This window comes from Haliotis cracherodii, unplaced genomic scaffold, assembly GCF_022045235.1.
Source record: "Haliotis cracherodii isolate W230 unplaced genomic scaffold, xgHalCrac1.p SCAF_19, whole genome shotgun sequence".
Lineage (NCBI taxonomy): Eukaryota > Metazoa > Mollusca > Gastropoda > Lepetellida > Haliotidae > Haliotis > Haliotis cracherodii.
The window spans coordinates 2,431,680-2,445,075 of NW_027266274.1; the positions used below are offsets into that span (position 1 = coordinate 2,431,680).

Consider the following 13,396-nt stretch of genomic DNA (forward strand, 5'->3'; position numbering starts at 1 on the left):
ATTGCTACCACATGCCAAGATTGACAAGAAATCAGCGACTACAAAGCCCTTGGACGATTGCAAGCTGGATGCCCGGCAGGTAGCCAATGCATTTCAAGTCCATGTAAGGACCATATACAGGCTCCAGCAACGGTACCAGACCACCAACACTAGAGATGACCAACCACTTAGTGGAAGACAAAGGGTCTCCACCCAACATCAGGATCATCAGATTGTGCATCTTCAAGATCGCTTTGTTACTGCTGCGGAAACAAAACTGCTCGACAGACCATTGGGACATACCAGCGACACATTAGTGCGGACACGGTGCATCAACGGTTGACAAGCAGACACCTCCACTGTCACAGGCCACATCGAGGACCCATTCTGACACCTCGCCAGGAACGTCTTCAGTGGGCAACACATCACCAGTATTGGCGACACCAGCAGTGGAGAAGAGTCCTCTTCTCAGATGAGAGCCGTTACTGTTTCTAAACAGCAGATGGCAGAGAGAGACAGTCTGGCGACGCCGTGGGGAACAATATTCAGATGCTTGTGTTGTTGAGAGAGACTCGTGTGGTGGTCCGAGCAGTATGGTGTGGGCTGGAATTGGTCTTGCACAGAGGTTTAGCCCTGTGGTCTTCCAAAACATCCGTCCAGGGAGCGGCAATGGTGTCACAGCAGCTCGGTACATCGATCAAGCCTTGAGACCACATGCCATACCTCATTTGGCACGTCACCGCGAGTTTCAGCATGATAACACCCGTGCCCACACTGCGAGAGCAACAAGATACTTCCTCCAGCAGAATGGCATCAGAACCATGCAGTGGCCTGCACTCAGTCCCGATTTAAATCCCATTGAGCTCCTGTGGGACGAGATTCAAAGACGGCTGAATGACGTCCGACCAAGGCCGACAACTGCAGTTGAACTGCGTCAGGCGTTCCTCAGAGTGTGGGCTCAAGTGCCTATGGCCTTCATCAACCGCCTCATCCAATCCATGTATCGACATTGCATGGCAGTCATCAAAGTACATTGCGGCCACACGAGATACTGACTTGTGATGCCATTTTCTCAGAGACTAGTGTTGTGTTTCACTTTAAGAACATTTCAACCTTGATGATCAATTTTGCCAAGTTTCATTTTTTTAATATGTCTCAAAGTATGTTTACAGTGTTTGGACAAATAAGATTTCTCATATATCTATCCATGGTGACGTTACTTTTGCGGCTCAGTATATATTCAGAACAGCTTCCTACCAATTTGAACTATGTGGTAAATTATTCTATTTTTTCTCAAAAAAAACATGTACTTACTTTTAAAAGATAATGTATCACTGAGACTGTACAACAAGTGTGCAAAGTTTGTGACCAGAGTGGTGATCGAGATCTGACAGTTTGATGAAACAGCCGTCACAATAACACGGCAGCTCTGATCTGTGGTCTGTGATCTGTATCAGCTTCAAGATGTCCTGAGGTTTGGTGTAGACAAGCTGCTGAATGCTGATGAGGATGACAGCAGGGACATGGACCTGGAGAAGTACTTGGGAATCAGCATCGACGGGGAGTGGCAGCTGGAAGAGGAGGTGGAGGAGGAGGAGGCACCCCAGACAGAGGAGGTCAGTCTGCACAAAACTTTCATGCTCTGGTTCCAAGCCGTAATGACTGGGATGCCTGGGACTTGACTAATATATAATAAACTCCTTATGCGCCCTAGATGTAACTGGTCATGTCAGTAGAAAATGTGTTTAAGGTGTGGTTTAGTGTTGTGTGACATAGGGCTAGATCGGGGATGATAACCCCAGAGCATGTTAGTGTTTAAGGTACTGTGTAGTGTTGTGTTGTGTTGTGTTGTACAGGACAAGATGGGTAAAGATAACCCCAGAGCATGTTAGTGTTTAAGGCACAGTGTAGTGTTGTGTTGTGTTGTACAGGACAAGATGGGTGAAGATACTCCCAGAGCATGTTAGTCTTTAAGGCACGGTGTAGTGTTGTGTTGTGTTGTGTAGTGTTGTGTTGTGTAGGACAAGATGGGTGAAGATACTCCCAGAGCATGTTAGTGTTTAAGGTTCGGTGTAGTGTTGTGTTGTGTTGTGTTGTACAGGACAAGATGGGTAAAGATACTCCCAGAGCATGTTAGTGTTTAAGGTATGGTGTAGTGTAGTGTTGTGTTGTGTTGTACAGGACAAGATGGGTGAAGATAACCCCAGAGCATATTAGTGTTTAAGGTTTGGTGTAGTGTTGTGTTGTGTTGCACAGGACAAGATGGGTGAAGATACCCCCAGAGCATGTTACTGTTCAAGGTTCGGTGTAGTGTTGTGTTGTGTTGTGTTGTACAGGACAAGATGGCTTGATATAACCCCCAGAGCATGTTAGTGTTTAAGGTTTAGTGTTGTGTTTGTTGTGTTGTGTTGTGTTGTGTTGTGTTGTGTTGTGTTGTACAGGACAAGATGGGTGAATGTTACCCCCAGAGCATGTTAGTGTTTAAGGTTCGGTGTAGTGTTCTGTTGTGTTGTGTTGTACAGGACAAGATGGCTTGATATAACCCCCAGAGCATGTTAGTGTTTAAGGTTTTGGTTGTGTTGTGTTGTGTTGTGTTGTGTTGTGTTGTGTTGTGTTGTGTTGTGTTGTACAGGACAAGATGGGTGAATGTTACCCCCAGAGCATGTTAGTGTTTAAGGTTCGGTGTAGTGTTGTGTTGTGTTGCACAGGACAAGATGGATGAAGATGCTCCGCAGAGCATGTACATGTTTGAAGGCACGGACTACTCTAAGGACACCACTGTTGCTGACAGAAAGGCTTTGGAAGAACTACTTGAAGGTTGGTCAGTGTAGGTTTCCTTCTTTGAATGGTAACCTTGATACTTTTCACTTACATGGGTGGGAAAACAGTCATGGCAAAACTAGCATTCATAAATATGTAACAAAGCTTGATGTTCGTAACATTATGTATTACAGCTCCTAATGTTGTGTTGTCAGTGGAGCGCATTGTGCAGTCTGACGTTGCATCAGGGGAGAGAACTCTACGTGTCAAGAAGGAGAAGAGCCTTGTGGGCCCACTACCAGATCTCCAGCGCAAACCCCGCAAACAGCTGACCCCCCAGGAGCTGGAGGAGCGCAATAAGAGGGTACGGGCATGTGGCACAGTAGTATTGCTATAGGGTGGCTTCTTAGCTGGTATACATGCAGTGACAGTATACATGTCTATATCGTGGTGGGTTATGGGAAGGCTTTTATCAAATGATTCATGGTGTTATCAATGTGAGAAACTAATCCGACAAACTGAATATCTCAATACAATAACGATGCAAATAAAGTCTTTTAATAGGCTTCATATATCAATGTATTTGGATCAGATATTGTTACAGTTGTGTATGTTTGGACAATCTCATTAAAATCAGATCTTAGTTCTTGCTACCGCTAAACAAAGATCTAAGGACATCCCATTACAGGTCACGTCAGACCGACCTTTCGTGAATTTTGACCGATCAATGGAATAACTAACTAACTAGGTCGACAATAGCCAATCAGAAGGCAGCTTATTCAAGCCTTACGGCACGAGTTTCAAACTGCCTAATTCGCTTGGAAACATTTTTTGCCATACACTCAATTAAAAAATTAAAAATTAAGCAAAAGAACATTCTGGAATGGCTAATAGATGGTCTCGATTGAATGAATACAGAAATAAAGCCCATAACTGTCGTTCGGAATACCCTGTGTGTGTTTTTTTAAAGGTTGCACAATCAAAAATCACATTCCAACTGTCACTTTCATGATCTGATAAGCGATGCTCTGATTGGTCAGATCAAAGGTCGGTCTGACATGACCTGCAATGGGATGTCTTCAGATCTTTGTTTAGCGGTAGCAAGAACTAAGATCTGATTTTAATGTGATTGATGTTTGGATGGATGATGATACACTTGTGTTTGTTTGGAAGTGGTGTTTCAACTAGTTGTTGCCAAGTAGCATCATAACCACCCAAGCTATGACGTAAGCAATGGCAGCATCCTCACTTTTTTCCAGTGCAGCTAGAGTCAACACCTATTGTAATAGTAGTAATGATCTAGCGCTTGGTAGTGAGTTGGTAGTTAATCTGAGATTCTAAAAGTTTTCTATAATAGACAATAAGTAGATATTAAGGGCTGCTGGAGTGACGGTCGCACGCATGTAAGTAAAGCTGGTGCTTGGTGTTTGTGAGGTCAGAATTGAGTGTCCATCTACCCCCAGGGGCAAGAAGTGTTTCCGTTTCATGATCACGGGTGATCATCATGATAACTGGAGGAAGTGCAGAGGCACTTCCTGCAATGAAGATAAGAGATGTTGGAAGTGCCCCAACACATCTGAAAGACCTTAACTAAGATAGCCGAGGCATTGATCAAGGCTAAGAGCCGCAAGGCCACCAAGAAGAAGGTGGAAAACATCACAGCGGAGAAATCAACTTCCTCTCCAGCTGATCAACCATCTCCTGCACTCTCTATGAGTCTTATTCGACAACACTTCAGCAGGAGATGATGAAGAATATGTTTGAGGCGAGGCTCTCAACCCTGGATGAAGAGATAGAGAAAATCAAGGAGATAGCTCTGGCAAAGAAGAATTCCCTGGACATGAGACCATTAGGGGGATGCCATCTGTGCAATCATCACACACGGCTGTAGCTGAGCTGTACGGCCAGCCATCCAACCACCCGGGTATAACCCAGCAGACCTTTCCCTACCATGAGACAATACCATACAGGAGCTGCACAGTATCCATGGACCAGCCGTCCACGGCAACCAAGCCATCCAGCCAGCCGACCAGCCAGCCAACTGTTAAGACGCCAGTCAGTAATCCCACGGACTCCATTGGCCAGCCGTTTATGGCAACCCAGCCGATCGACAAGCGGCCCAGCCAGCCAACCGTTAAGACACCATACGACTCCATGCCGACCGTCCAGCAAATCAGCTTACCGTATGATCTCCATCAACCGTCAACAGACTACACGTGATTGTCCAGACAACTGACTGGTCCACCGACTGAGAAGATAGCTAACGTTACTCACGGACCATCGCAAACCGCATGGAGGTTAATCATACCGGAATCATGGACACCGGAGGACGATGGACACCACGGGGTAGACACGGAGGATTACTATGATTATCCACCCCCCATGGAAGCTACCCACAGTCACATGGAAGCAGAAACGGAGTGTTTTGAAGATCAGGCTGACGACTAACCTCAGCGGGATTACACAGAGGGTTATACATTCATCGAATTAATAGAAGAATTACCTGTACTCCTTGGCCTACTACGCAGGTAAGGTAGTAGACCAGATGACGGCTACCCTATCCTCCATTGAAGCGGAAGCTATATAGGACGGCTCCACTTCTGGAATTCCTAAGTATAGTCGAGGATTTCAACAAGTTAGTATGCAACCCCAACACTAGCTTCACATTACATCGTTCATGGATTAAGGATCTTACATCGGTTTCCAGATACTCAATGGATTTTGGCACTCACATTAACTGGTTTGTCGCTCAGACACATCATTCCACCATAACACCACTACATGCTAAAACTCCTATCAATTTATGGTTCCGTGTTTGTTACCTATTTGCTTAAAACCACTTGCGTTTCTTTTGCGTGTGAGTATACATCGGAGCAAGATTCCAACTTAACAAGGGATATCTATGCCCACCAGAGGATCGATTCATCAAGACTATCATGATGATTAAATCCCTATCAAGTCAACCCAGCAAGTCACTGAGGTGGTGGATGTCTCTTCTAGGCAACTTAACGTCTCTACAGGTTATGACCTTCAGAGGAAGGCTGATGCTACGTCCTCTACAGACATGGATAAATTCACTACAATCCCAGATCCTAGAGTTCAAGACTCAGTTAACTCCCAACTTAGTATGAGACCTGCATTGGTGGAATCACAGAGAACATGTGATGAGCGGTATCCCTCTGACTTCTCCGACACCCGAACACCATCTATTTACAGACGGGAAGGGGATGGGGAGCCAATATGGACGATCTCACGGTACAGTGATCTTGGAACGCCGGGGAGAAGAACAACTGCAGGGAAAGGAATGCCATCTATTACGCCATTCTGGAATGGCAGATACATCTTTCCCAATCCACCGTCCTCATAGCCACAGACAACACCACAGTAGTGGTCTACATTCAGAAACAGGGAGGAACCAGATCCAGCTCCCTGATGACGGAGACTACATGATTGTTTGCATGGCAGACTCCTTCAATACCCGGGAAACTGAACATCCTTGTTAACAGCCTTTCCCGCCAGGGGAGAATAGTGGCAACAGAATGGACACTACATCCACAGATCTTCGCTTGGATAACCATGTTATGGGACACACCACACGTGGATATATTTGTCACATGCCAGAACTACCAACTTCCAGCTTATGTCAGTCCAGTTCCCGACCCAAGAGCTCACCAGATCGACGCACTATCGATGGATTGGACAGGTCTGTTTGCTTATTCATTCCCACCATGGTCTCTCCAAGACAAAGTCATCCACAAGCCCCAGTAAGACCCAGCTGGGGTTGGTTCCCCAGACTGCTAAGACTACTGGACCTCTCTGTCAAAATCTGTTAGGACAACCCAAGTCCAGCTTTTTCCACAACAATCTGTTCTGCCATCTAACAGCATGGAAGTTATCAAACAGAAAATGCAGACATCTGGATACTCTGAGCTTGCTTCAGAAGCGGTGGCAAGATCATGGAGACCTTCATCCTCCCCTTTATATGACAACAGATGGGATAAGTTCGTCCAGTGGAGAAGATAAGAAGGGATTTGAACTAATGCTATATCCATCCCTATGATAGGGGATTTTTTCCTACATCTAAGTCAGGATAATAAATTCCGACATGGGAGGATAGAAGGTTATAGATCTCTGTACTTCAACATGACGGAGTACCAATCAGAAACCATCCGATTCTAAACAGACTTGTGAGATCCTTTCTACTAGAAGATGTTTGAACACGTCATATCTTCCCCAAGTGGAATCTATCTATGGTACTATCGGCACTGTTAACAGAACCTTACGAGCCCATGGCAAAAGCTACCTTACTCCAAAAAGCAAGGAAAGTTTCCTTCCTCCTAGTCATGGCGACAGCAGCAAGAGTTTCAGAACTACATGCCTTAGACTATTCTAGTCTCACCCATGACCAACATTGGACCTCAATAACTCTGAGATCAATTCCAGACTTCGTAGCCAAGAATCAATCAATCAACTACAATGGGACTGTTGGGTTATAGACACTATACCATTCCTGCCTTGGGACCAACAGTAGATCACCCAGACAGACTTTTATGTCTCATCAGAGCTCTCAAGTTCTATCTCGCGGCTACAGACCCACATAGACGCCATCAAAGGAGACTCTTCTTATCTTGCAAGACTAATTCCAACAAGGACATCACTAAGGCTACAATAGCGGGCTGGCTAATATAGCTACCGTTGCATCAAGTTATACACAGGCTCAGAATTCAACGCCACATCTCGGATCCTGCTCAGCTTACGAAATCAGAGCCCTCGCCACAAGTCTCGCTTCATGGACATCAGTCTCAGAAGAACAAGTAATTTCTAGCTGTCAATGGGCCTCACAAAACACCTTCACCAGCTTTTAGCTTTTACTTCCGTGACGTGCAACCGGACCTTTAGGGCATTTATTCCCTTGGTCATCAGAGGGTGAGTACACCCTTGATTATTTCTGTCTATTACGTGGATTAGAAGCACCTTGAGTATCAACTGCCTCCAGTAGGCCGGAAGAGACGTCAGCACCGGAAGTGAGAACATAACCTGAAGTGACATCAGCACCAGAAATAACAGAACAAGGTCCATCTAAACAGGAAATGACATCTTAGAAATAGACCTGGAGAGACATCATTACCTAGTAAAAGGGAAGTGACAAACCGGAAGTGGGGTCAGCACCGGTATTAGTGTCACAAATCCAAATTTAACAAGAAACGACATCATTATTACGTTCAAGATCAGCAAATAATTCTAGTGAAGGTATCACATATTTGACCGATTCTTGACATGTTTCTGATTTTCAAGTCTTCAGGGAGGAATTTCAGAGGAAATTATCTCGAGTTAGGATTAGAATCAGTAAAAATGGTTTCCAGAGGAGGATTACTGTCAATTACACAGAGAGTTACTAGAAGCAGATCCATCTCCCTCTAGTAGTTTAATGTGGGAAAAAAGGTGAGGTTGCCGCCATTACTTACGTCATTATTTTGGGTGGTTACGATGCTACTTGACAACAACTAGTTGTCTGTGTAATTACAGTGAAGAGAATGTCTGTTGAAAGTCTGAAAATTTTAGTTAGTGTGATTGAAGCCAGATACAGGATTTATGGCAGAGATGTAATAGAGGTAGTATTTTTAGAATTATTAACAATGGTATCTATTGTTCGATGTTTGGATGCGATGTTGTTATGATTGTGTATGTTTGGATGCAATGTTGTTACAATTCAGCATGTTTATGTGTGATGTTGTTACAATTGTTTATATGCCTATATTACAGAGGAAGGAAGCAGCAGAGAAGCGTGCAAAGCTAGCCGAGGAACAAGAGATACGACGAGCTCAGGAGCAGCGCAAGAAGAGGTGAGCTGGCATAATTCCAGTCAGATGGTTTCGATGCCCTGAATCCAATAAAAAAAGCACCCAATTCGACCAAACTTCAAATTAATTATGTAATTATAGTACAGGGTATTATTTGGGCACTATTGATCAACTAGAATTTTCAACTTGCCATGTGTACACAGACAAAATGACAGACCAATTGGCCATATGTACACAGACAAAATGACAGTCCAACTGGCCATGTGTATACAGACAGAATGACAGTCCAATTGGCCATGTGTTTACAGACAGAATGACAGTCCAACTGGCCGTGTCTATGTCACAGGAACAACAAAGTTCTCGTTCTGGGCTGATGTTTTATTGATGATGAGTCCTGCAATTATAACAAAATGACATGCTACATGGCTTGGTGGTCCGGCATGGTGTGTGCTGGCTTCCTAACACATGCTGACCATGTAGTTGTTTGTAACTACTATATTATTGATATTCATTTCAATAATTAAACAGTCATCTACTATATTATTGATATTCATTTCAATAATTAAACAGTCATCTCCTATATTATTGATATTCATTTCAATAATTAAACAATTATCTACTATATTATTGATATTCATTTCAATAATTAAACAATTATCTACTATATTATTGATATTCATTTCAATAATTAAACAATTATCTACTATATTATTGATATTCATTTCAATAATTAAACAATTATCTACTATATTATTGATATTCATTTCAATAATTAAACAATTATCTACTATATTATTGATATTCATTTCAATAATTAAACAATTATCTACTATATTATTGATATTCATTTCAATAATTAAACAATTATCTACTATATTATTGATATTCATTTCAATAATTAAACAGTCATCTGGACTTATATAATTCACACAAGAATGAACCTATTTCAATAAAAAAAAAGATTAAAAAAGCATTCACACAACCCATTCAACATACCTGCAATTATAACAAAATGACATGCTATATGGCTTGGTGGTCCGGCATGGTGTGTCTTGGGTTCCTAACACATGCTGACCATGTAGTTGTTTTTAACTGCTATATTATTGATATTCATTTCAATAATTAAACAGTCATCTACTATATTATTGATATTCATTTCAATAATTAAACAGTCATCTCCTATATTATTGATATTCATTTCAATAATTAAACAATTATCTACTATATTATTGATATTCATTTCAATAATTAAACAATTATCTACTATATTATTGATATTCATTTCAATAATTAAACAATTATCTACTATATTATTGATATTCATTTCAATAATTAAACAATTATCTACTATATTATTGATATTCATTTCAATAATTAAACAGTCATCTGGACTTATATAATTCACACAAGAATGAACCTATTTCAATAAAAAAAAAGATTAAAAAAGCATTCACACAACCCATTCAACATACCTGCAATTATAACAAAATGACATGCTATATGGCTTGGTGGTCCGGTATACAGAGGACAGTCATGTGACCTGCCTCTACATCATTTGCAGGGACTGCATGTGCCAGCGCCCAGGATGTACCTGACAGACCACAGTTAAGGTGGCCTGTTCCTGCCAATATTAGATATGGAAACAAGTTGGTAAAACTTAACCTGCGACATCTAAACAGACAGAATGACAGTCCATCGTGCCATGTACACACAGACAGACTGACAGTCCAACTGGCCATGTACACACAGACAGAATGACAGTCCATCGTGCCATGTACACACAGACAGAATGACAGTCCATCGTGCCATGTATACACAGACAGAATGACAGTCCATCGTGCCATGTATACACAGACAGAATGACAGTCCATCGTGCCATGTACACACAGACAGAATGACAGTCCATCGTGCCATGTGTATACAGACAGAATGACAGTCCATCGTGCCATGTGTATACAGACAGAATGACAGTCCATCGTGCCATGTACACACAGACAGAATGACAGTCCATCGTGCCATGTACACACAGACAGAATGACAGTCCAACTTGCCATGTATACACAGACAGAATGACAGTCCATCGTGCCATGTACACACAGACAGAATGACAGTCCAACTGGTCATGTGTATAGAGACAGAATGACAGTCCATCGTGCCATGTATACACAGACAGAATGACAGTCCATCGTGCCATGTACACACAGACAGAATGACAGTCCAACTGGCCATGTGTATACAGACAGAATGACAGTCCAACTGGCCATGTGTATAGAGACAGAATGACAATCCAACTGGCCATGTGTATAGAGACAGAATGACAGTCCAACTGGCCATGTGTATAGAGACAGAATGACAATCCAACTGGCCATGTGTATACAGACAGAATGACAATCCAACTGGCCATGTGTATACAGACAGAATGACAATCCAACTGGCCATGTGTATACAGACAGAATGACAATCCAACTGGCCATGTGTATACAGACAGAATGACAGTCCAACTGGTCATGTGTATAGAGACAGAATGACAGTCCAACTAGCCATGTGTATAGAGACAGAATGACAGTCCAACTGGCCATGTGTACACAGACAGACTGACAGTCCAACTGGCCATGTGTACACAGACAGACTGACAGTCCAACTGGCCATGTGTATAGAGACAGAATGACAGTCCAACTGGCCTTGTATACACAGACAGAATGACAGTCCAACTGACCATGTGTATAGAGACAGAATGACAGTCCAACTGGCCATGTGTACACAGACAGACTGACAGTCCAACTGGCCATGTGTACACAGACAGACTGACAGTCCAACTGGCCATGTGTATAGAGACAGAATGACAGTCCAACTGGCCTTGTATACACAGACAGAATGACAGTCCAACTAGCCATGTGTATAGAGACAGAATGACAGTCCAACTGGCCATGTGTACACAGACAGAATGACAGTCCAACTGGCCATGTGTACACAGACAGACTGACAGTCCAACTGGCCATGTGTATAGAGACAGAATGACAGTCCAACTGGCCTTGTATACCCACACAGAATGACAGTCCATCGTTCTATGTATACACAGACAGACTGACAGTCCAACTGGCCATGTGTATAGAGACAGAATGACAGTCCAACTGGCCATGTGTACACAGACAGAATGACAGTCCAACTGGCCATGTGTATACAGACAGACTGACAGTCCAACTGGCCATGTGTTCACAGACAGAATGACAGTCCAACTGGCCATGTGTATACAGACAGAATGACAGTCCAACTAGCCATGTGTATACAGACAGAATGACAGTCCAACTAGCCATGTGTATAGAGACAGAATGACAGTCCAACTGGCCATGTGTACACAGACAGAATGACAGTCCAACTGGCCATGTGTATACAGACAGAATGACAGTCCAACTTGCCATGTGTATACAGACAAAATGACAGTCCAACTGGCCATGTGTATACAGACAAAATGACAGTCCAACTGGTCATTTGTATAGAAACAGAATGACAGTCCAACTGGCCATGTGTTCACAGACAGAATGACAGTCCATCTGGCCATGTGTATAGAGACAGAATGACAGTCCATCTGGCCAAGAGTATAGAGACAGAATGACAGTCCGACTGGCCATGTGTATAGAGACAGAATGACAGTCCAACTGGCCATGTGTATACAGACAGAATGACAGTCCAACTAGCCATGTGTATAGAGACAGAATGACAGTCCAACTAGCCATGTGTACACAGACAGAATGACAGTCCAACTGGCCATGTGTATACAGACAGAATGACAGTCCAACTTGCCATGTGTATACAGACAAAATGACAGTCCAACTGGCCATGTGTATACAGACAAAATGACAGTCCAACTGGCCATTTGTATAGAAACAGAATGACAGTCCAACTGGCCATGTGTTCACAGACAGAATGACAGTCCATCTGGCCATGTGTATAGAGACAGAATGACAGTCCATCTGGCCAAGAGTATAGAGACAGAATGACAGTCCGACTGGCCATGTGTATTGAGACAGAATGACAGTCCAACTGGCCATGTGTATAGAGACAGAATGACAGTCCAACTGGCCATGTGTATAGAGACAGAATGACAATCCAACTGGCCATGTGTACACAGACAGAATGACAATCCAACTGGCCATGTGTACACAGACAGAATGACAATCCAACTGGCCATGTGTATAGAGACAGAATGACAGTCCAACTGGCCATGTGTACACAGACAGACTTACAGTCCAACTGGCCATGTGTATACAGAAAGACTGACAGTTCAATTGACCATGTGTATACAGAAAGACTGACAGTCCAACTGACCATGTGCATACAGAAAGACTGACAGTCCAACTGGCCATGTGTACACAGACAGAATGACAGTCCATCGTTCTATGTATACACAGACAGACTGACAGTCCAACTGGCCATGTGTATACAGACAGAATGACAGTCCAACTGGCCATGTGTATAGAGACAGAATGACAATCCAACTGGCCATGTGTACACAGACAGAGTGACAGTCCAACTGGCCATGTGTATAGAGACAGAATGACAGTCCAACTGGCCATGTGTATAGAGACAGAATGACAGTCCAACTGGTCATGTGTATACAGACAGAATGACAGTCCAACTGGCCATGTGTATACAGACAGAATGACAGTCCAACTGGCCATGTGTATAGAGACAGAATGACAGTCCAACTGGCCATGTGTATACAGACAGAATGACAGTCCAACTGGCCATGTGTATACAGACAGAATGACAGTCCAACTGGCCATGTGTATACAGACAGAATGACAGTCCAACTGGCCATGTGTATACAGACAGAATGACAGTCCAACTGGCCATGT

The 13,396-nt window shown here is 43.1% G+C and overlaps 1 protein-coding gene across 1 annotated transcript in view; it reads left to right on the forward strand.

The window, feature by feature from the left end:
- Positions 1-13,396, forward strand: part of LOC139466664 (chromodomain-helicase-DNA-binding protein 1-like) — a 77,876-nt gene that overhangs the window by 45,139 nt on the left and 19,341 nt on the right. The window contains exons 13-16 of the mRNA XM_071248259.1: positions 1,437-1,595; positions 2,688-2,796; positions 2,955-3,103; positions 8,503-8,582. Coding sequence (XP_071104360.1) covers positions 1,437-1,595; positions 2,688-2,796; positions 2,955-3,103; positions 8,503-8,582 — 497 coding nt within the window. The remainder of the gene's footprint in view (positions 1-1,436; positions 1,596-2,687; positions 2,797-2,954; positions 3,104-8,502; positions 8,583-13,396) is intronic.